The sequence below is a fragment of the Rhinolophus hipposideros genome (genome assembly GCF_964194185.1).
Source record: "Rhinolophus hipposideros genome assembly, chromosome: 1".
NCBI classification, from domain to species: Eukaryota; Metazoa; Chordata; class Mammalia; order Chiroptera; family Rhinolophidae; genus Rhinolophus; species Rhinolophus hipposideros.
In genome coordinates, this window is record NC_138047.1 from 58,511,994 (window position 1) to 58,536,188 (window position 24,195).

The 24,195-nt window shown below is 36.7% G+C and overlaps 1 protein-coding gene across 1 annotated transcript in view; it reads left to right on the forward strand.

The window, feature by feature from the left end:
- CFAP299 (cilia and flagella associated protein 299) overlaps positions 1-24,195 on the forward strand; it is a 543,118-nt gene that overhangs the window by 11,865 nt on the left and 507,058 nt on the right. Inside the window, exon 2 of the mRNA XM_081049078.1 lies at positions 4,918-5,048. Within this exon, the coding sequence (XP_080905204.1) occupies positions 4,918-5,048 (131 nt within the window). The remainder of the gene's footprint in view (positions 1-4,917; positions 5,049-24,195) is intronic.

A 24,195-nucleotide genomic window follows, 5' to 3' on the forward strand; every position in this document is an offset into this window, starting at 1 on the left:
AACAGATATTACTCCAAAAAATATACACAAATGGCCAAAAACACATAAAAAGATGTTCAGCATAACTAGTCATTAGGAAAATGCAAATCACAACCACAGTGACACACCACTTCACACCCATTAGGGTAGCTATTATCAAAGAAACAAACAAACAAGTAAAACACCCCTCCCCCCCAAAAATAACAAGTGTTGGTGAGGATATGGAGAAATTGGAACACTGTGCACTGCTGGTGGGAATGTAAAATGGTGCAGCCATTGTGGAAACAGTATGGCAGTGCCTTAAAAAATTAAATATGGAATTACTATATGATCTAGCAATACCACTTCTGGGTATATAGTCAAAAGAATTATAAGCAGGGACTCAGATATTTGTATACCCATATTCATAGCAGCATTATGCACAGTAGCCAAAAGGTGGAAAATACCCAAGTGTCTATTGATAGATAAATGTATAAACAAAATGTGGTATACAAGGTGTGACAAGTTCGTGAACTTGTTACACCGATGTTGCTAACATTTTTGATATCAGAGGGATTATTCATTATGAATTTGTACCAACTGGACAAACAGTTAACCAAGTTTACTATTTGGAAGTGCTGAAAAGGCTGCATGAAAAGGTTAGGCGACCTGAACTTTCCACCAACAATTCATGGCTCTTGTATCATGATAGTGCACCAGTTCACATGGCACTGTCTGTGAGGGAGTTTTTAGCCAGTGAACAAATAACTGTATTGGAACACCCTCCCTACTCACCTGATCTGGCCCCCAATGACTTCTTTCTTTACCTGAAGATAAAGGAAATATTGAAAGGAAGACATTTTGATGACATTCAGTACATCAAGGGTAATACGACAATAACTCTGATGGCCATTCCAGAAAAAGAGTTCCAAAATTACTTTGAAGGGTGGACTAGACGCTGGCTTCAGTGCATAGCTTCCCAAGGGGAGCACTTTGAAGGTGACCGTGGTGATATTCAGCAATGAGGTATGTAGCACTTTTTCTAGGATGAATTCGCTAACTTAATTGTCAAACCTTGTAATTAAAAATTAAAAAGAAAAGGATGTAGTTTTAATTTTCCTAAATCATTTTATAGGACTTGTGTAATCCTGACATCAACTCAGAAAAAGATAGCACAAAATAGAAAGCTGACGACTAATTTTACTTAGGAAGTGAATGAAAAGAAATGCAAAATGAATCCAGGAATATATTAAGAAATAATAAATCAGATTAACAATAGTGTGATTTATCATAGGAATGTAAGGATGAGCTCATGACATTAACAAATTAAAAAAGAAAAATATGATAATCTCTATAGATGCAGAAAAAGCCTAGGATAAAATTGTAAACTCATAACTTGATAGAGTATATAGCAAACAGCTGTAATGAACGTCATATTTAGTTGTAAAACATTTTAGCGTTGGAATCAGATACATGATAAAAATGCTTGCTAGTATTCTTAACTTTTTATTGGCAGTCTGGCCAAACCAATGATACAGTGAAAGGAAAATGTCGTAAATGTTTAAAAGAAGGAGTCAGAATATTATTATTCATAGGCAGTATGATTTCATTACCATGGAAATGCAAGAAAATTAACTGGAACCCTATTAGAACAAATCAGCAAGGTTAGTAAAGAAATCTAAGATTGAGCTACAACAATAACTGTTCTTCAGCAATAAACGATACAGCAACAAATGACACAAACAAAAGCCAACAGAATCTGGTAGCCTATCGGGCAATGTCAAGCATGCTAGTGGCTGTTGACTTTTTATTTTTTCCTTTTTAGTTCTTTGGATGAGAAACACCTGGGTGTCCAGTTGCTGGCTGCCCTTTATCCCAGACTCCTTCGGAAGAGTTTGGCTCACACCACCCAATCTTCATCTACCCTCGCACCCACCCCTACTCAAGAAACAGTGTGGAGGTGCTTTGCCTCAGTGGTGTAGGCATGTGGGGGAAAACGGATTCTGGCCCAAATTCTGTGTGCGTGTGTGTGTGTGTGTGTGTGTGTGTGTGTGTGTGTTTGGGGGTGTCAGGGTGGGGGGCAGTAGAGCTTGAAACCAGCACAAGGAGGGAACAGTGCATGTGCAACCTCAAATCTGTAGCCTTCTCTTCAGGGGTGAGCCGTCTCTGGGTTCTGTTTTGCGTGATGCCTCCTTATAGCTAAAGCCCCAAACTGCTAGTATCCAAAAGTGAATGACTCATGATTACATGAGTAAATAAAAGCATTAACCATTAATAAAAGAATATGGCCTTATTTATATACTTGGACTATCATGGCTAATCACTTGTTTGTGCTAAGATGAACAGTTATACCCCAAACCATTAGGTTTAATGAAAAAGTGATAAAATATTTTTTCTTTCAAAAAAATGTGTCATCCTGGAAGGATCAGAAGGAAGTAGGGAATAAAATATATTTGAAAAAATCATGGTTAAAAGTTTCCAAATTTTGTGAAAACTATAAATCAATTGGGCCAAGGAGTACAAAGCATTCCTAGCAGAATAAACCCAAAGAAATCACTCTAAGTAATATCTTAAATTTCCTGAAAACCAGTGATAAGTACAAAATCTTAAAGGAATCTAAAGATAAAGGACACATTACCATGTTTCCCTGAAAATAAGACCTAGCTGGACCATCAGCTCTAATGCGTCTTTTGGAGCAAAAATTAATATAAAACCTGATCTTATCTTACTATAATATAAGACCAGGTCTTATATAATGTAATATAATTAATATAACATAATATAATATAATAAGATCTTACTGGGTATAATATAATACTGGGTCTTATAGTAATTTTTGCTCCAAAAGATGTAGTAGAGCTGATGGTCCAGCTAGGTCTTATTTTTGGGGAAACACGGTATGTAGAATAAAACAGATGGGAAAGACTGAACACTTCTCATCAGCCACATATAAGCCATAAGACAATGCAATGACATCCTCAGTACAGGATGAAAGGTAAAAAGTCAACCTGGAACACTAATCCATCAAAAATGTCCTTCAAATATTAAGGTGAAATAGATATTTTTTTCCACCGAAACAAAAGCCAAGATAATTTGTTGTGAGCAGACCTGTACTATAAGAAATATTAAATTTTTATAGGTAGAAGGAAAATCATATATCAGTTGGAGACTTGGGCCTACACAAAGGAATGAAAAACACCAGAAATGCTAAGTATGTGAATAGATAAAATATTTTATTTCTCAGTTTTTTTCAAGAAAATTATCTTTAAAGAAAATTGACTATTTAAAGTTGAGAAATGACTTGTGATTCCACCAGTTAGAGAGCATTATAATGGTGAGTGAAGCAAACAGCTTCAACCTTGTTTTCTAAGTAGATACTGTCATTTGTTGCAGAATACATTAGTATAGATGAGTGCACAACTATCCAAATAATTTTGTGTGGCCCGGGTAATGTACATAGGAATGCATAATTCACTCCATAAAGTTAATACAGCAACTTTTTAATGGCCTTTATTATATAAAATGTTGACTTCAAACAATTTCTATTAAGCTAGAACCCACAGTCTCATAGAGCTAAGCTGAGAGTTCTTCCCATAGGCTCACTGTTAGTAATATATTAAGAAAATTTACACTCATTTCACTTCATTTGGGTTAATGTAAATTAAACCCAAATTCTTCATTGCTTTTTCTATTAAGTATTAATTCCACTAGGTGGAGGCATTTGCTCAGTTTTGTGGTTCACACTAAAGAGACTAAGGATCCAAGGATAGTAAGAAAGGGAAGAAGTCAAAGAGAAGACAGATAGCTCGCCCCAAGCCTTGTGCTTTGCATTGTATTTTGTTGGCATATGTATCCACATTGCTACACAGAATGCAATATTTGCTTCTACTGTTTAGCAAAGAAAAGTAGCAAGTTTTCTAGGTTGGTAATTGATAAATTTTTGGTTTTGTTCCAATAGTTTGAACTTTAAAATAGCTCGTATGGGTTGAATAGATGATTACGATGCACCTAAAGTTTCCTCATTTACTAATCCTATTTGACAGTTCTTGCATTCAATAGTGATGTATTAAGTAAGGGCCTATAGCAATAAAATATGTACCATTTTCACTATATTTCAAATTATTTCATATTAAGATAGTATAAGGACCATTATTACTATATAAATATTTTAATGTAATATTTTAGTCTTTATATTAGTAGCTTCAGGTAAATTGACATCTTCAAATGATGGGGAAACAATATTGTTTTTTGAATATGCGATGCAAGTGACAAAAATGTGTGAGACAATTCGTAAAGTAATTGAAATACAAAAGGTCCAACGGGTTGTGGGAAAAATTTCAATTTGAAGCTTTTTGTGGTCATCTTGGGTTTCTACTTTTCTGTTTTTATTGGTACCAACATTATATGGAAACAATATCTTTCTATTTAAATGAGAAACTCATCTGTTCTTTATTTTGTATTTGAAGTTATAGTGCTCTGTGTCATCAGTTAATTTACTTCATGGAAGTAAAGTCTCTGAATTGTTGACTTATAAAAGCAGGCCAATTCTCTTTTTCTGTGATTGATTTTTTAAAAGTCTTTTTTGTATGAATACTATTGTCTCTAGTTTTATTGTTTTAAAGATACTCTATTAATTATCTACAGCTGTTTTCATAAATTGACTGAAAACACAATAGACTTTTGTCCTCTAATCCCTTAGAGAGAATGTAGTGATTGATGTTATGTTTTCTTTCATCTTACATCCATGGGAAAGGGGTGACGAATCAGATGTTTATAGAAGTATAATATTGTTAGACATTTTTAGAATTTTAGACATCTTTAGAAGTTAAAATTTTTTATGTCTAAGATATCTTGTCTCATTTTTAAACAACAAATTTGATTTCCCATTTAAAACGGTTATTCAGTATGCATTGGATAAAATAAGCTGTCCTCAAATCGAACAATTGATTTTCTGTTTAGGATGAAGTCCTGGCGCGCCAGTTGGTGGAGCTAGGCTACCGAGGAACTGGAGAAGTGGTGAAAAGGGAAGATTTTGAAGCAAGGAAGGCAGCTATAGAGGTTGCAAGGCTGGCCGAAAGAACTCAGAAAAAGTAAGTGTCCATGTTCCAAATCTAGATTTTACAGTATATTGTAGAGTCACTGGAAAAATCCAACTCTGTTGGCTGTGGTGTAATTTAGAAACATTGGTTGAGCAATAGAACTTGGAACATCCTAAGTGTGTGTTCTGCAGATCAGGAACTGGAGGAACTGTGGTATGCTTGCAAGAACGCCACATGCAACTTTGAGCTGCTTACTAAATTAAGAAATGTAAATACCAAAACATGACCATTATACCAATAATGTCCTGTGAAAAATTCACACAGTATTATTGGCTTTATGTATTTATATAGTAAAATGAGGAGTGACTTTTACCTTAGAATTCTTTGTACTTTTGAGGCCTAGAAACATTTGCATCATTTATGTTCTCACATTTTTGTAAACATTGATTCATTCAACTCTATTAATGACGCTGGCTTTTGCTAATGTTATTAATATATGGTTATATAAGATACATTAGACATTATGAAAGAGGCATACACCTAAAGTGAACTCTATCAAACTGATAAGACAGAAAAAGGCTTGACAAAGTAATTATCTGTTTACTTCTTAAAAAATGAAGGCTAAAGTTGTAAATGTTGAAGAGTATGATTACTTAGAAATCAGTATATTATACTTCGATAACATTTAAAAAAATACCCAGTAATTATTGGTAGAAATCTCCCATGTATTTGTTATGAAAGAAATAGTGTTCAGTAGTGTAATATGAATTGGTTCTGGGAATGTGCAATTTTAATTGACGGTTGTAGTGGTTATTGTGTTTTAGAACCATAGGACATTGGAATTTAAAATACTGACATTTAGTAACATATTAATTTTCTATTGCTGTGATAACACATTACTACAAACTCAGTGGCTTGAAATAACACAAATGTGTTTATTCGTAGTTCTGTAAGTCAGAAGTCAGAATACAGTGGCTCAGATGGGTTCTCTGTTCAGTACATCATGGGTTTGTAATGCTGGTGTTGGCTGGATTGATTTCCCTGGAGGCTCTGAGGATGAATCTTTGTCTACACTCATTCAGGTTGCTAGCCGAATTCAGTTCCTTGTGATTGTAGAACTGAGGTCCCTTTCCTTGTCAGTTGTCATCTGGGGACTGATCTTTACTCCTACAAGTTGCCCACATTCCTTGTCATGCTTTCTGTGTAGTCCGGCTCCAGCAAGAGTGGGTCGAGATCCTCCTATCCTTCAAATTTGTCCGACTTTTCCCCTTCTGCATCATCTTTCCTAACTCCACCCAGAGAAGGATCTCTCCTTTAAAGGGTTCACGTGATCGTACTGGGTCTATCCTGCTAATCCAGGGTAATCACCCTATTTTAAGATCTATAACCTTCATTGTATCTGTAAAGTCTTTTTTACCATGGAAAATAACATGTTCACAGGTTCTAGGGCTTAGGGCATGGGCATGCTTGGGGGGACATTCTGCTTAACACAGGTAATTTATGTAAAGCTTCAGTAATTTATTCAACACAGTTAGACTTGATTTCTAGTCGTAGAAAATTGAAATGATAGAAAGTACATGTGTTCAATGTGAAATGACTTCCATAAAACATCAAGGGAGTCTTCTCTTTTTGTAGGTATCAACAAATGTTTATCAGTCAGAAGTAGAAAGATATTTGTGAGATTTTACAAGGAATTAATGTATATTCATGTTTTATTAGAGATGTATCCTATTTCCTATCAAGAGGAGTTTGTCGTGTTTCAAGTGTAAATTCCATCCGTGTTCATGGCCATGTTGCATTTGAGGATCAAAGTGGGTATTTATTCCATGGCCTAGTCTCATTAACTGGCCAGAGCTGGAAGTCATTAGGCTACTTAAATGCCAGTCGTGGGAGACTAATCCCCACCCAGAGCTGCTAGAATTGGAAGGCCCTTTCATCTGCAGATCTTCTCAGCCTGTCTCTGTAGTGCGTGGGCCCCATATGTTTCCTCTTGCCCCATGTGGGAGTCACTTTGCTCCCTTCCCTGCCAGATCCATTGTCATGTTATTGACAGCAGGGCCAGCAGAGAGTGTCCTAGAGCCAAACATGTCCTGTGCCTATATTTGCTGGAGGATCATTTTGAAAATATGCGTGAACGTCTGACTGCCTGCCAACTTGTCCCAGCTTGGAACCACTTGATTCTGCTCTCAGGTTATCTTATATTAACTTCGCTAATGTGCAGGTGAGCAGCCCAAGTGGGTCACAGTTCTCTCCTCTAGCACCCGTTTCAGGAAGTTCTGGCACCTAAGAGTATGTCACTTATTTATAAGAGTTTCAGAAGGGAAGGAGTCTGAAGAGATGAAAGTTAAAGGTACTGAGAGGGGGGGTAGTTTGATAAGTATTTTTCTGGAAGAAGGCATAAAGTGAAAAAAATTATTTTGGGCTTTTATTCAGCCATTCACTTCACAAATGCTCACAGACAACCTTATTGCATTAGGCACTATGTTAGGTGCTGGGGATATGATAGAACAGAAGGCTTAGTCCCTGCTCTCAAGAAATTTGAGGGTTAGATGAATGAAAGACAGTTACATTGCTGGTGGGAATATAAAATGGAAAACAGTTTGGCAGTTCTTCAAAAAGTTAAACATAAAGTTACCTTATGACCCATCAATTCCTCTCCTAGGTATAGATATGTCCAAGGGAATTGAAAACACATGTCCACTTGAAAATTTGTGTACCAGTGATCATAGCAGCATTATTCATAGTATCCATAAAGTAAAACAACCCAAATGTACGTCAACTAATAAATGGATGAAAAAATATGGTATAGATAATATGGTAGAGTATTACTCGGCTATAAAAAGGAGTGAAGTACTGTTACATTCTACAACATGTATAAACCTTGAAAACATTAGGCTAAGCAACAGAAGCCAGACAAAAAGATTACATATTGTATAGTTCCATTTATATAAAATGTCCATAATAGGTAAATCCCTACAGACAGAGAATAGATTTGTGGTTGCCACATCTGAAGGGAGGGTGAATGGAGAGTGACTCCTAACAGTTGTGGGGTTTCTTTGGGGGTGATAACATGTTCTGGAATTAGATATATATATATATATATATATTTTTAAAGAACATTTTTTTCTTTTCTTTTTTTTTAAATTAAAGTTTATTGGGGTGACAATTGTTATTAAAGTTACATGGATTTCAGGTGTACAATTCTGTATTCCATCATCTATATATCACATTGTGTGTTCACCACCCAGAGTCAGTTCTCTTTCCATCACCATATATTGGATCCCCTTTATCCTTATCTACTACCCCTCTCCCCCCTTACCCTCTGGTAACCACTAAACTATTGTCTGTGTCTATGAGTTTTTATTCATTTGTTTGTCTTGTTCTTTTGTTGTTTTTGGTTTATATACCACATATCAGTGAAATCATATGGTTCTCTACTTTTTCTGTCTGACTTATTTTGCTTAGCATTATACTCTCAAGATTGATTCATATTGTCACAAATGTTCCTATATCATCTTTTCTTACCGCCGAATAGTTGGAATTAGATATTGATGATGATTATGCAACTTTGTAAATATACTAGGGACCATTGACTTGTACACCTTAAAGTTTGAATTTTATGATATGTGAATTATATCTTAATAAAAAAAGCATTTACAACAGCAGATATATATGCTGTCCTAGGTGCTGTGGTGACACCCTGAAGTAGTACTACGTCAAGATTTGGGGGGATGTAAAGAACAGGGAAAGTTCCTCTTGAGGCATGACTGCTGAATTTACTCTTACAGGATAAGTAGGAGTTAACCAGGCAAAGAGGGGTGTGAAGATGGACACATTCCTTTGCCTCACTTCTAGAATAGATAAGCTCTCCTTATTTCACAAATCATTCTCCCTTCCTCTCTGTCTTAATTTGTACCCTTTCTCTTGCTAAGACTTTTCCTGCGCCAGCTAGTGGCCACTTACTTCCATGTTTACTGAATTGCAGGTGGTGGGCGGGTTCTGCATTCTTCTCGCTCCCTCAACCTTTGCTTCAAAACCATCTCTGCTTCACTGTCATGTAAACCTCATCTCTCATCTCTCCCCCCTGAGATTCATGCCAGCTTGGTGTAATAGTCACAAGGCAGAGGCTATAAGGTTGGAAAGAGGGTTGGGAATAGTTCAGTTGGTGGTCCTTTTGTCAAGACAAAAGTATTCTTTCCCTTGGGGGCTGGCCATGGTGTTTAGTGAGGTAACCACCATCATAAGCGCAAGAGAATTTCTATTTGTAGTGAGAAGTGGATTTCCACAGGTGTTGGAGAGATGGATCTTGACTATTTGCAACTCAGGTCGAATATTGGGTTTTTGGAGTGTAATTAGTGGTTATAACTGAGTTGTCCCTCAGGCTGAACTCTCTCCTGGATGAGTTTGTAAGATTATCAGCCTCTTCACTTTGGGTGAGCTTATCTTTCTAGTAGATGAATTAGCGCGTCTTAAAACTGCTTCTGAGATAGTGACCTTATTTTACTGAAATGCAGCATCTGAAACACAGATGGAGTAAGTGGCGGCCCTGATGGAGCTGGTTATTGTACTAGTTGGCTATGGTCATCTTCTTGAGAGACTCTTTGATGAGCCTTTGGGAATTCCTGTAATGGTTCCCTGTACCAGCCTGACAGGAGTCTCAGATGCCAAATATACAAGAATCCCTGTGATCTTTTTTTTTGCTTAAATGAAGAAAATATTTATGGTGATTTAGGGAAAGGTTCTTGTGTCCTTTAATCCTCCGATATATCTGGAATTAAATGTTAAAGCTAGGAAAATCCCCAACCTTTCTTGTTCTAGCCATTCTAGTCAGTTTATTATCTGTCAACTACTTTCTGGCATGATTTGGAGTTTTCTTCAATTTATTTTTAAAAATAGGAGATGGAAGTATCTATTCATTGATTATATATACTATTTTAATTTTATGAGGATGAAGTTGGAGAAAAGACAAAAATTTGTTTCATGTAAAGTGACTTTATTCTTTTCACTTCATGATCAAAAATGAATACCATATATTAACACTTGTGAATTAAATGAATTTATGTAAATTTAAAGGCTTCTGCTAGATTATATCTGATTTCTATGACATGGTTTCAACTTTCTACTTTGCTTTAAAAATACTGTATTTAAAAAAAGTTATTCTCATATGTTTTGTAGGTCTCAAAGAAAAAGCATAGAGTGGTAGCTTGTTGCAGATTTAGCTTCTCCAAGGAAGCAGACAGTGAGAGTTAGGAGTGCAAAAAGCTTGATGGGGAAGTAACATTTGTGAAAGCAAAAGTGAGGAAACAGGACTAAACAGGGTCAGAACCTTGATGTCAAGGTTACAAAGACTCTACCACCATACCGGAAAGCTCCAGAGTAAAGGTTGTCCATTAAAGGAGTCCCACATTGGGTGAGGTGGTCAGGCCCTTGTACCCCTACTGTGTCCAGTTATTGCCTGGGGGCCGCTCCAAGAAAAGTGTGATTTCAGCTTGAAAGTTGTGGCATGAAGGGTTAACAGCTGGAGGCTGTCAGCTCAGCAAACTCCTCACAGCCAGGCCCGGGGCCTTTCTCTAGAGGTGTGTGAGTGATAAGGTCTCCCTGCCCCACCCCATGTGACACACAGATCCTCTTGGTGCCTGCTGGGAGCAGCTCCTCAGAGCACTGTGGGCCTCTCCCTGAGAGGAAACTCTGAAGAGGAAAGTGCATGGGGTGAGCTACAGCCCCCATCACTGCTGTTAGGTTGTGGGTCAGGACTGGTTCTCATCTCCTTTTTCCACTATCCATTCTATATACTCTTCCTGAAGCTATGTATCAACTCTCATGGTCTCATTCAGAAGAAGACCTGGTGATCCTACTCTCCTCAGGCTCTGAGTTGCGACATTTGTCGTTCTCATTTAAAATTTCATAATGGCCAAGCAGGAGGTGCCCGAGTACATCACTCGCGTTTGTTGCATGTTACTCCCAGCCCCATTCTGTAACACCCATCCTATTTCTCCTGCTGGTTAGTATCAGTTCCTCTTCACAAGATGCTGTCCCCTCTTCTTGCCTGCTGGTCCCTGGGCACAGGAAGCCCAGAGTGCCCATGTAGCAGCCAGTTAGACACTTGGTGTTTTCCCTGGTGAGGGTGTCCTAAAGGATGGCACCTCATCCTTGAACTACGTCACCGCTAAGCTGGCGATTCAGCGGTGCCTTCATTGCCCACCTGGTGCTGAGGTTCTGTGCACACTACTTATCTCCGGCACTGTGGGCCTCATTCCTAGAGGGCTCACAGTGAGAGTTCCAGGCCCTAAACCCCATCTTACTGCCTGCTTTCTCAGCCTACTCCAGGTATAGTGTCTCACAGACTATCCTCTCTGGGAAGCAGGCACAGAGATAGAGATAAGCATTCAAAATGTTAACCTGGAAGTGATAATATGAAAGGAAAAGGATGGAAGCAGGGCTGGTCAAGGGGAGCTATCAGACCTTACTGATCTCCTGGCAAAGTCTCTATCAGATGGATGGAGGGTCTGCAAAGCAAAGATTGCCTGTTAGAGGGGTACCCCATGTGGTGAAACATTCATTGTCTTGCTCAGTGGTTTGTGAAGGCCACCCTGAGAACAACACGACATCTACTCAATTGCAGAGGCTGATCAAGAAACAGTTAACTGGAAGCTGTCACTTAACATCTTCTCTGAAGCCAGGCAGCTTCCTTTATTTTTATCATTCATTTTTGACAGTCAGATTTATTGAGTTTTTAAAGTTTCATTTGATGAGTTCTGACAAATATATGCAGTGGTGAGTCCCTGTAATCAGGATAAGAGCATTTCTGTTACCCCAAAAAGTTTTCTCTTGCCCCTTTGTATTGGTGCCTTCCTCCCAGCCTGACAACCATTCATCTGATTTCTGTACCTAGACTTTTGCCTTTTCCAGAATGTCAGATAAATGGAATCATACAGTATGTAGCCATTTTTTTCACTACATATAAGGCTTTTAAGACCATGTGGTTGCATGTATGTATGGCCTTGTTTATTGCTGAATAATACTTCATTTAATGGATGCACAACAATTTCTGTATCCATTTATTTTCCAGTTGATGGATAGACAATTGGTTGTTTCTAGTTTTTCTGATAAACCTGATGTAAATATTCATAAATAAATAGCTCTTTGTAAGGACATATATTTTCATTTATCTTAGGTAAATACCCAAGACTGGGATTGCTGATTCCCATGGCAGATATATGTTTAATTATATAAGGAACTTTCAAAGGATTTTCCAAAGTGTCTGTATCATTTTACTTTCCCACTAGCAATGTATAAGAGTTCCAGGCATTCCACTTCCTTGACAACACACATGGTATTGTCAGTTTAAAAATTTTTATCCAGTATAGCAGGTGTAGTGGTATCTGATTACAGTTTTAATGTGTAGTTCCCTACTGACTACAGATGCTGGTCATCTTTTCATGTGCTTATTTGCCATCTATCTCTCTCCTTTGGTGAATTATCTTCTTCTTATTGTTTATAAACGCTCTTTATATAATCTGGTTACAACTTCTTTGCCAGATACACATTTTGTAAATATTTTGTCTCTGTGCTTTAAAAAAAAAATTATTAGTAGTTTCTTTCAAATAGTAGAAGATTTTAATTAGGATGAAGCCCAACTTAACAGTTTTTCTGTATGGTTCAGGGGTTTTTTTGTGTGTGTGCTAAGAATTATTTGAATATTCCAAGGTCACAAATATTTTTTCCTGGTATTTTTTTCTAGGACTTTTAGAGTTTTAGGTTTCATATGTAGTACAGGATCCATTTTGAGGTTTTTTATTTTTTTGTATATTTTCCAAGATAAGAGTCAAAGGTTTTTGTTTTTAAATTTATACTTGCAGTTGTCAGCACTGTTTGTTGAGAGACTATCCTTTCTCCATTGGATTTGAAGGTATCTTTGTCAGTAATCAATTGACCATATATGTATGGGTCTATTTCTTACGGATTTTCTATTCTATTCCATTGACCTGTGGGTCTACCATTATGTGAAAAACACATTATCATTAGATTTTAAAAGTAGATAACAGGAGTCCTCTAAATTCTAAATATGAAGTTATTCTAAATATGAAGTTTAGAATAACCTTGTAAACTTCTACGAATTAGCCTGCCAGGATTTTGTTTGACTATGTAGATTAATTTGGGGAGAATTACGTGTTAAAATATTATGTTTCTGCTGTATGAACTCTATACGAATATCTCTCCATTTATTTAGATCATTTGTTATTTTTCTCTCTGCAATGTTCTGTAGTTTTCAATGTACAAGTCTTACAAATGTTTTATTTGATCAATCCCTAAGAATTTTGTCTTTTTAATGCTTATAAATGGTATTGTCTTTTGATCATTCATAGTATGTAAATATGAAACTGATTTCTCTATATTGCCCTTGTATATCACATACTTTCTTAAATGTATTAGCTATACGTTGTGTGTGTGATTTTGTATGTAGAAGAGCATCAATAAAAACTTTTCTCTTTTACTAATCTGCATGCTTTCCATTCGTTCTCTCCTTCATGCACTGCATAGAACTTCCAAGATAATATTTAATAAAAGTGGAAAGAGTAGACATCCTTGCTTTTATTTCTCCAATGCTAAGGAAACGTTCTCTCTTTAATTATCAAGTATAATGTTGATGTTAGCTATAGGTTTCTTTTTTTTTTTTTTTTTTTTAATTAATTAATTTATTTATTAGTTTCAGGTGTACAAAACAAGGTAATACTTAGACGTTCATCATTTATATCCCTCATACTGTGAACCCCCCTCCCCCCATTCACTATCCCTCCGACCTCACACTGAACCATCACATTATATATATAAAATTATAGTTGGCATTCATTAATGTTTAGCTTCTGATGTACAATGCCATGATCAGGTATCCACAGTATCCCTGAGGTGGTCTCCCAAATAGGACGCATGTCCATCGGATACCCAACAAAATCTTTACAACATTATAGAATACCTTCCCCAAATTAATTTTCAAAAGAAAAACCCTGAGGCCATCTTGTGGTTACCAGCTGCTTCCAAATCCCTTCACCTTTCCCCTTATCCCCAACCCCCTCCCACACACCCATCTAACCACTCTCGGTTTTTTCTCTGCGTCCCCAAAACTGACTCTGATTAGTTCATTCACATAGTCTTTTCTTTAGATTCCATATATAAGTGAGATCATATGGTACTTGTCTTTCTCTTTCTGACTTATTTCACTTAACATAATGTTCTCTAGATCCATCCATGTTGCTGCAAATGATAAGATTTCTTTCTTCTTTATGGCTGCGTAATACTCCATTGTATAAATGTACCACAGCTTCTTAATCCAGTCATCTACCGATGGGCATTTTGGTTGTTTCCATATCTTGGCTATTGTGTAAAGTGCTGCAATAAACATAGGAGTGCATACAGATTTTTGAATTGGAGTTTTGGATTTCTCCGGGTAGATGCCTAGGAGTGGAATTACTGGATCATAGGGTAGTTCCATTTTCAGATTCCTGAGATACCTCCATACTGTTTTCCATAGTGGCTGCACTAATCTGCAGTCCCACCAACAGTGCACTAGCGTTCCCTTTTCTCCACATCCGCGCCAGCATTTGTTGTTTGTTGATTTATTGATAATAGCCATTTTGACTGGAGTGAGGTGGTATCTCATTGTGGTTTTTATTTGCATTTCTCTGATGATTAGTGAGGTTGAGCATTTCTTCATATGTCTTCTTGCCTTCTGTATGTCCTTTTTAGAGAAATGTCACCCCAAGTCCTCTGCCCATTTTTTAATTGGGTTGTTTGTTTTTTTTGGAGTTGAGTTGAGTAAGTTTTTTATAGATTTGTGATATTAATCCCTTATCAGATATATCATTGGCAAATATCTTTTCCCATACAGTAGGATCCCTTTTTGTTTTATTGATGGTTTCCTTTGCTGTGAAAAAACTTTTTAGTTTGATGTAATCCCACATGTTTATTTTTTCTCTTACTTCGCTCGCGCGAGGGGATATATCAGTGAAAATCTTACTCCGGGTAATGTCCATGAAGTTTCTTCCTATATTTTCTTCTAGATATTTTATGGTTTCAGATCTTACATTTAAGTCTTTAAGCCATTTTGAATTTGTTTTTGGATATGGTGTAAGGAGGTGGTCCAGCTTCATTTTCTTGCATGTGTCCGTCCAGGTTTCCCAACACCACTTATTGAACAGACTATCTTTACCCCATCGTACATTCTTGCTTCCATTGTCGTAGATTAGATGGGCATATAGGCATGGATTTACGTCTGGACTCTCTATTCTGTTCCATTGATCTATGTATCTATTTTTATGCCAGTACCATGTTGTTTTGATTACTGTAGCCTTGTAGTATAGTTTGAAATCAGGTATCGTTATACCTCCCACTTTGTTCTTATTTCTCAAGATTGCTGAGGCTATCCGGGGTCTTTTATGGTCCCATATAAATTTTAGGATTATATGTTCTATTTCTGTGAAAAACGTCGTTGGTAGTTTGATAGGAATTGCGTTGAATATGTATATTGCCTTAGGCAGTATGGACATTTTAATTATATTAATTCTTCCTATCCATGAACATGGAATGTGTTTCCATCTATTTATGTCTTCTTTCATTTCTTTCTTCAGTGTTGTATAATTTTCTGAGTACAGATCCTTTACATCTTTGGTTAGATTTATTCCCAGATATTTTATAGTCTTTGGAGCAATTGTAAATGGAATTGTTTTTTTAATTTCTCCTTCTGCTATTTTATCATTGGTATATACAAATGCAACTGATTTCCGAATATTAATTTTATATCCTGCTACTTTACTAAATTCATCTATCAGTTCTAATAGTTTCTTGGTGGAGTCTTTAGGGTTCTCTATATATAGTATCATATCATCTGCATATAATGATAATTTTACTTCCTCCTTACCAATTTGGATGCCTTTTATTTCTTTCTCTTGTCTGATTGCTGTGGCTAGAACTTCCAGCACTATGTTGAATAGAAGTGGAGAAAGTGGGCAACCTTGTCTTGTTCCTGATCTTAGGGGGAATGGTTTTAGCTTTTCCCCATTGAGTATGATGTTAGCTGTGGGTTTGTCATATATGGCCTTTATTATGTTAAGATATGATCCCTCTATTCCCACTTTCTTAAGGGTTTTTATCATAAAAGGTTGCTGTATTTTATCAAATGCTTTTTCTGCATCTATTGATATGATCATGTGATTTTTATTTTTCATTTTGTTAATGTGGTGTATCACATTAATTGATTTGCGGATGTTGAACCACCCCTGCATACCAGGGATGAATCCCACTTGATCATGGTGTATGATCTTTTTAATGTATTGCTGAATTCTGTTTGCTAATAATTTGTTGAGAATTTTTGCATCTATGTTCATTAGAGATATCGGCCTGTAGTTTTCTTTCTTTGTGGTGTCTTTGTCTGCTTTTGGGATCAGGGTGATAGTGGCTTCGTAAAAAGTGTTTGGGAGTCTTCCTTCCTTCTGGATTTTTTGGAAGAGCTTGAGGAGAATAGGTGATAATTCTTTTTTGAACGTTTTGAAAAATTCACCTGTAAAGCCATCTGGTCCAGGGCTTTTGTTTGTTGGGAGATTATTGATTACTGATTCAATTTCCCTGGTGGTAATCAGACTGTTCAGGCTTTCTGTTTCTTCTTGAGTTAGCTTTGGAAGGTTGTGCGCCTCTAGAAAATTGTCCATTTCTTCAAGGTTGTCAAATTTGATGGCATATAGTTGCTCATAGTAATTTCTTACAATTTTTTGTATTTCTGTGGTGTCTGTTGTCACTTCTCCTCTTTCATTTCTGATTTTATTAATTTGGGTCCTCTCTCTCCTTTTTTTAATGAGTCTGGCTAAAGGTTTGTCAATTTTGTTTATCTTCTCTAAGAACCAACTCTTGGATTCATTGATCTTTTGTATTGTTTTTCTGGTTTCTATTTCATTTATTTCTGCTCTGATCCTTATTATCTCCTTCCTTGTGCTCCCTTTGGGTTTATTTTGCTGTTCTTTTTCCAGATCCCTTAAGTGTGAAGATAAACTGTCAATTAGTGATGTTTCTTGTTTCTTTAGGTAGGCCTGCAGTGCTATGAACTTCCCTCTTAGGACTGCTTTCGCAGCATCCCATAGATTTTGGGTCGTCGTGTTCTCATTCTCATTTGTCTCAAGATATCTTTTGATTTCTTCTTTGATCTGCTGCTTGACCCATTCATTATTTAGCAACATGTTATTCAGCCTCCATGAATTGGTGTATCTTCCTGGTTTTTTTCCCCTGTAGTTCATTTCTAATTTCATAGCACTGTGGTCAGAGAAGACAATTGGTATGATTTCAATTTTCTTAAATTTATCGAGGCTTGTCTTGTGTCCTAACATATGATCTATTTTAGAAAATGTTCCATGAGCACTTGAGAAGAACGTGTATTCTGCAGCATTGGGGTGAAATGCTCTGAAAATATCAATTAAGTCCAACTGCTCCAAAGTATCATTTAAGGCTGTTGTTTCCATATTGATTTTCTGTCTGGAGGACCTGTCCCTTGTTGTCAGAGGTGTGTTGAAGTCCCCTACTATGATAGTGTTGCTGTTGATCTCTGTCTTTATGTCCATCAGTACCTGTTTTATATATTTAGGTGCTCCTATGTTAGGTGCATAGATGTTTACTAGGGTTATGTCCTCTTGTCGGATTGATCCCTTTATTATTATATAGTGCCCATCTTTGTCTTTTAATATTTTTTTCATTTTAAAGTCTATTTTGTCAGATATAAGTATTGCAACTCCAGCTTTTTTTTTGCTTCCATTTGCATGAAATATGTTACTCCAACCCTTCACTTTCAGCCTGTGTGTGTCTTTTGATCTGAAATGAGTCTCTTGTATACAGCATATACAAGGGTCTTGTTTCCTTATCCACTCAGCCACCCTATGTCTCTTGATTGGAGCGTTTAATCCATTTACATTTAAAGTGATTATTGATAGGTACATAGTTATTGCCATTTTTAGATTTGTAGTAAATTGTTTTCATCTTTCTTCTATTTACAGAAGTCCTTTTAGTATTTCTTGCAATGCTGGCTTGGTTGTCATAAATTCTTTCAGTTTGTTCTTTTCTGGGAAGCTCTTTATCTCTCCATCAACTTTAAATGATAGCCTTGCTGGATAAAGCAATCTAGGTTGTAGGCCTTTGTGTTCCATCACTTTGAGTATCTCCTGCCACTCCCTCCTTGCCTTCAATGTTTCTGTAGAAAAGTCATTTGATAGTCTTATGGGAGTTCCCTTGTATGTAACCTTCTGCCTTTCTCTTGCTGCTTTCAAGATTCTCTCTTTGTCTTTAAGCTTTGCCATTTTAACTATAATGTGTCTTGGTGTGGGCCTGTTTGGGTTTATCCTGGTTGGAACTCTCTGCACTTCCTGGGCTTGTATGTTGGTTTCCTTCATCAGGTTAGGGAAGTTTTCTGACATTATTACCTCAAATATGTTCTCAATCCCTTGCTTCTTCTCTTCGCCTTCTGGTATTCCTATGATGCGCATGTTGTTGCGCTTGATGTTATCCCAGAGGTCTCTTAACCCATCTTCATTGTTTTTTATTCTTTTTTCTTTCTGTTGTTCAGTTTGAGTGATCTCTGCTAACTTGTCTTCTAAGTCGCTGATTCGATCCTCTGCTTCATCTAACCTGCTGGTCATTCCTTCAAGTGAGTTCTTAATTTCGGTAATTGTGTTTTTTAGTTCTAGCTGGTTGTTCGTTAAGATTTCTACATCCTTTTTTAGCTCTAACTGGTTGTTCTTTATGATTTCTATATCCTTCTTTATGTCTTCTCTAAGCTCCTTAAACATTCTTATCACCAGTGTTCTGAACTCTGTCTCTGACATGTTGGTTACCTCTGCTTCATTTGGTTCCAGTTGTGGAGGTTTCTTCTGTTCTTTTATTTGGGACATGTTTCTTTGTCTCCCCATTCTGACTGACTCTCTGTGTTTACTTTGATGTATTAGGAAGATCCCCTAGAGCTCTTAGTTCTTGCTGGGTTATCTTATGTAGCATGTGTCTTTTATATTTGACTTGGACTACTTCGTTCTTCTCTGCATGTGCTCCACAGGTGGCTCGTGTGTTTAGTATATCGTCCTGTTCAAGAAGAACTTTGATTGCTTTTTGCTTGTGAGTAGGTGGGCTTAACTCCTAGGCCGTCTAGTTGTGAAACTTGGCTCTGCTCACCACAGGGTGTTCTGCTGGGTGAGGGTTGGCCACTTAAATGAGGTTTGGCCTCTATGGGCTCTTGTGCCTTCAGAGAATTCCCTCTGGGTGTGTGACTTGTAGGTCAAACTCGGTAGTACTCTGGTTTGGTCCAGAGTTGGCTTCTGGAAAATGTTGAATCTTGTGCCTCTTAAGCTGGGCCCTGGTAGGGCAGTTTCAGCACAAATCAAGTTACCAAGTACAACAACAACAACAACAACAAAGAAAACAAATCAAGTACATTCACATGTAAAATACAACCAACAATCCCCCCTCAACATAGGCAAAGATATCAAAGCAATAATGACAGAACAAAGCAAATCACTACAAGCAGAAAAAAAAAAAAAAAAAAAAAAAAAAAAAAGTACCAAGCAAAGCAAAACAGAAAGCAGAACCAGTCTTGGCTTAAGCCCACCAGGTAATCTCCAGGTTGTCCTCTGCTGTGCCAAAGAGTTCCCTGCCTATTGCGCAGGCAGCGCTGGTCACCTGGTGCCCAGAGTGAATTTGGGAGTGTAGATTTAAATGCGAGGAGCTGAGGGGTCTGGATGACAGTTTTCAGAGAGACCATGCAGTTTCTGTCCTTTCCTGCACAAATGCACGCTGAGAGTAGCTCCACCAGCCCTGTGGTCAGTATTCCTGAGTCTTAGGGCCCTCCTTCCATGGGTGACTTGTAGGTCAAACCCGGTAGTACTCTGGTTTGGTCCAGAGTTGGCTTCTGGATATGTTGAATCTTGTGCCTCTTAATCTGGGCCCTGGTAGGGCAGTTTCAGCACAAATAAAGTTACCAAGTACAACAACAACAAGGAAAACAAATCAAGTACATTCACATGTAAAATACAACCGACAATCCCCACTCAACATAGGCAAAGATATCAAAGAAATAAAGACAGAACAAAGCAAATCACAACAAGCAAGGAAAAGAAAAAAAAAGAAGAGAAAGAAAGAAAAAAAAGAAAAAGAAAAGAAAGGAAAAAAGAGAAGAACAAAGCAAAACAACACAAAACAAAACAAAAACAAAAGCAAAAAAGCAAAACAAAACAAACAAACAAACAAACAAACAAACAAAAAATCACCAAGCAAAGCAAAACAGAAAGCAGCACCAGTCTTGGCTTAAGCCCACCAGGTAATCTCCGGGTTGTCCTCCGCTGTGCCAAAGAGTTCCCTGCCTAGTGCACAGGCAGCGCTAGTCACCTGGTGCCCAGAGTGAATTTGGGAGTGTAGATTTAAATGCGAGAGGCTGAGGGATCTGGATGACAGTTTTCAGAGAGACCATGCAGTTTCTGTTCTTTCCTGCACAAATGCACACTGAGAGTAGCTCCACCAGCCCTGTGCCCAGTACTCCTGAGTCTTAGGGCCCTCCTTCCGTGGGTGACTTGTAGGTCAAACTCTGGTTTGGTCCAGAGTTGGCTTCTGGATATGTTGAATCTTGTGCCTCTTAAGCTGGGCCCTGGTAGGGCAGTTTCAGCACAAATAAAGTTAGCAAGTACAACAACAACAACAACAACAAAGAAAACAAATCAAGTACATTCACAAATAAAATACAACCGACAATCCCCACTCTACATAGGCAAAGATATCAAAGAAATAAAGACAGAACAAAGCAAATCACAACAAGCAGAAAAAAGAAAAAAAAAAGAAGAGAAAGAAAGAAAAAAAAAAAAAATAAAATAAAAAAATAAAAAATAAAAATAAAAAAAAAAAAAAAAATAAAGACCACCAAGCAAAGCAAAACAGAAAGCAGCACCAGTCTTGGCTTAAGCCCACCAGGTGATCTCCAGGTTGTCCTCCGCTGTGCCAAAGAGTTCCCTGCCTAGTGCGCAGGCATCGCTAGTCACCTGGTGCCCAGAGTGAATTTGGGAGTGTAGATTTAAATGCGAGGGGCTGAGGGGTCTGGATGACAGTTTTCAGAGAGACCATGCAGTTTCTGTCCTTTAGCTATAGGTTTCTTGTAGATGCTCTTTTTAGGGTGAGGAAATTCCCTTCTATTCCTAGTTTCCTAAGAGGTTTCTTTTTCTTTTTTAAATGATGAACAGATGTTAGATTTTTTTTCAAATGATAATTTTTCTATTTATTGAAATGATCTTATGGCTTTTCACTGTTGGTCTGTTGATAAAGTGAAATACATTGATTAATTTTCAAAAGTTTTACCACTCTTGCATTCATGGGATAAATTCAAGTTCCTCATGTCATTCATATATATATTATAATGTATTATAATATATAATATTTATAATGTATTTATAATGTATTTATAATATATAATATATGATTTATGTTTATATTTGTATATATTTATATACACAGAGGGTGCCAAAAAATGTATACACGTTTTAAGAAAGGAAAAACCTGAATTAAAATTGTAATAATATATACCGGTAACAAAAGATGAATACAAGTCATGTGTATACATTTTTGGCACCCTGGTATATGTATGTATATCTATATACATATACATGTGTATGTATACATATATATGTAAATATACATATATATGAATAAATAAATATATATATGTATGAGGTGTGATAAAAATACAGCGGATGTTTAAATTAAAAAGTATTTATTACAGTAAAAGCCACATTGCCATTAATCCCCCTCAAAACACCCCACACTCACTTCAAACCCACTTATCCCATCATCCTTGCCACTTTCTGAACCAGTTCTGGAAGTTTTCTTTAGTTGCACTGTCATGGCTGCCTTGATGTCCTGAATCATTTTGGCTTTGGGGAAGAGCCAGAAGTCGCATGGTGCCAGATCTGGTGAATAAGGTGGAGGAGGACACACTGTCATGTTTTTATTTGATAGAAATTGCCATACCAGAAACGATGTGTGACACGGAGCGTTGTCATAATGGAGGATGATTTATGGCACACTTTAAAACACGTGTTCACTTAACCTTAGCTCACACCTGACTGATTGCACCAAATAAGTTGAAACTTGTCACACACTGTTACTAAGGTTCAGCATGCCGCTTCCCGTATTGAAGATCCCTGCCTTTCTGTTGTGTGGCACTTGGCAGCAGCATTCACCATATTTTGTTATCACAACGGAAAGGCTCCATGTCACACATTGCTTCTGGTATGGCAGTTTCTGTTAAATAAACACATTTATGGTGTGTCTTCATCCATCTTATTCACTGGAGCTGGCACTGTACAACTTCTGGCTCTTTCCCAAAGTCAAAATGACCCTGAAATGAAAAGGTTTTGAGTCTATTCAGGACACCGAGGCAGCCATGTCAGTGCAACTAAAGACACTCATAAAAGAATACTTCCAGAAGTGCTTCATAAAGTGGCAAAAAAGATGCGCTAAGTGAGTTTGAAGCGAGGAGGAATATTTTGAGGGGGATTAATGGCAATGTGTCTTTTACTGTAATAAATATTTTAAATTTAAACATTCGCCATAGTTTATGATCGATCACACATATGCACACACACGCGCACAGACACACACACACATTTGATGTTGCTAACCTTTTTTGATATCAGAGGGATTATTCATTATGAATATGTATCAACTGGACAGTTAACCAAGTTTACTATTTGGAAGTGCTGAAATGGCTGCAAGAAAAAGACGAAAACAACCCAAACTTTTCTCCAACAATTCATGGCTCTTGCATCATGACAATACACCAGCTCACATGGCACTGTGTGTGAGGGAGTTTTTAGCCAGTAAACAAATAACTGTACTGGAACACCCTGCCTACTCACCTGGCCTACAGTGACTTCTTTATTTACCCAAAAGTAAAGGAAATATTGAAAGGAAGACATTTTGATGACATTCAGGACATCAAGGGTAATATGACAACAACTGTGCTGCCCATTCCAGAAAGAGTTCCGAAATTGCTTTGAAGGGTGGACTAGGAGCTGGCATCAGTGCATAGCTTCCCAAGGGGAGTACTTTGAAGGTGACCATAGTGATATTCAGCAATGAGGCATGTTGCACTTTTTCCAGGATGAGTTCGTGATTGTCTGACTATATGTAATATATATATATATATATATATATATATATATATATATAAAACATATGTATATTGTATGTATATTACGTATATATATATATATATATATATATATATATATATATATATATAGTGTATGCACACACACACACATGCACACATATTATATACTTGGATTTAATTTGCCAATGTTTTCTTCGGTATGTTTACTTCCACTTTGCTTGTAATATCTTTTTCTCATTTCATATAAGGGTGATTTTTGTCTCATAAAATGCTTTGCACAGTTTTACTTGATCATCCAAACATTCTGGAAATAATTTGTGTAGAATTGATATTATTTCTTCCTTAATTGTTTGGTAGATGTTACCAGTAAAACCTTTTAACCCTGAAATTTTCTTTGTGAGAAGGCTGCTAACTACAAATTTAATTCCTTAAATAGATATTAGGAAAATCAGATTATTTCTTTCTTAATAAGCTTTTGTAGTTTGCATCTTTCAAATAATTAATTAATTTCACTTTTGTATAAAATATGTAAGCATAAAGTCATTAATAATATTTTGTTATATCATTTTAATATATGTAGAATCCGTAAGGATGTTCTCTCTTTCATTCCTCATATTAATAAGTTGATCTTAATCTAACAATATAGAGGATTACTAATTTTAGTGACCTTTTCAAAGAACCAGCCTTGGGCTTTAATGATTTTCTGTAGTATTTTTCTGTATTCTGTTTTATTTCTGCTCTTTATTTCCTTCAGATTGCATTGGGTTTAGTTTGGTCTTTTTCTGTGTCTCTAAGGTAGAATCTTAGATACTGTTTTTATACCTTTCTTCTTTTCTAATATACAACTTTAAAGCTATATATTCCTCTCTCAGCAGAGTCTTAGTGGATTTCAGAAATTTAGACGTTTGCTTTGATTTTTATTCAATTCGAAAGTTTTTAAAATTTCCCTTGTGACCCATGTGTTATTTTGAAGTTGTTGTTTAATTTCCAAATATTATAGATTTTAAAAATAACTTTTTA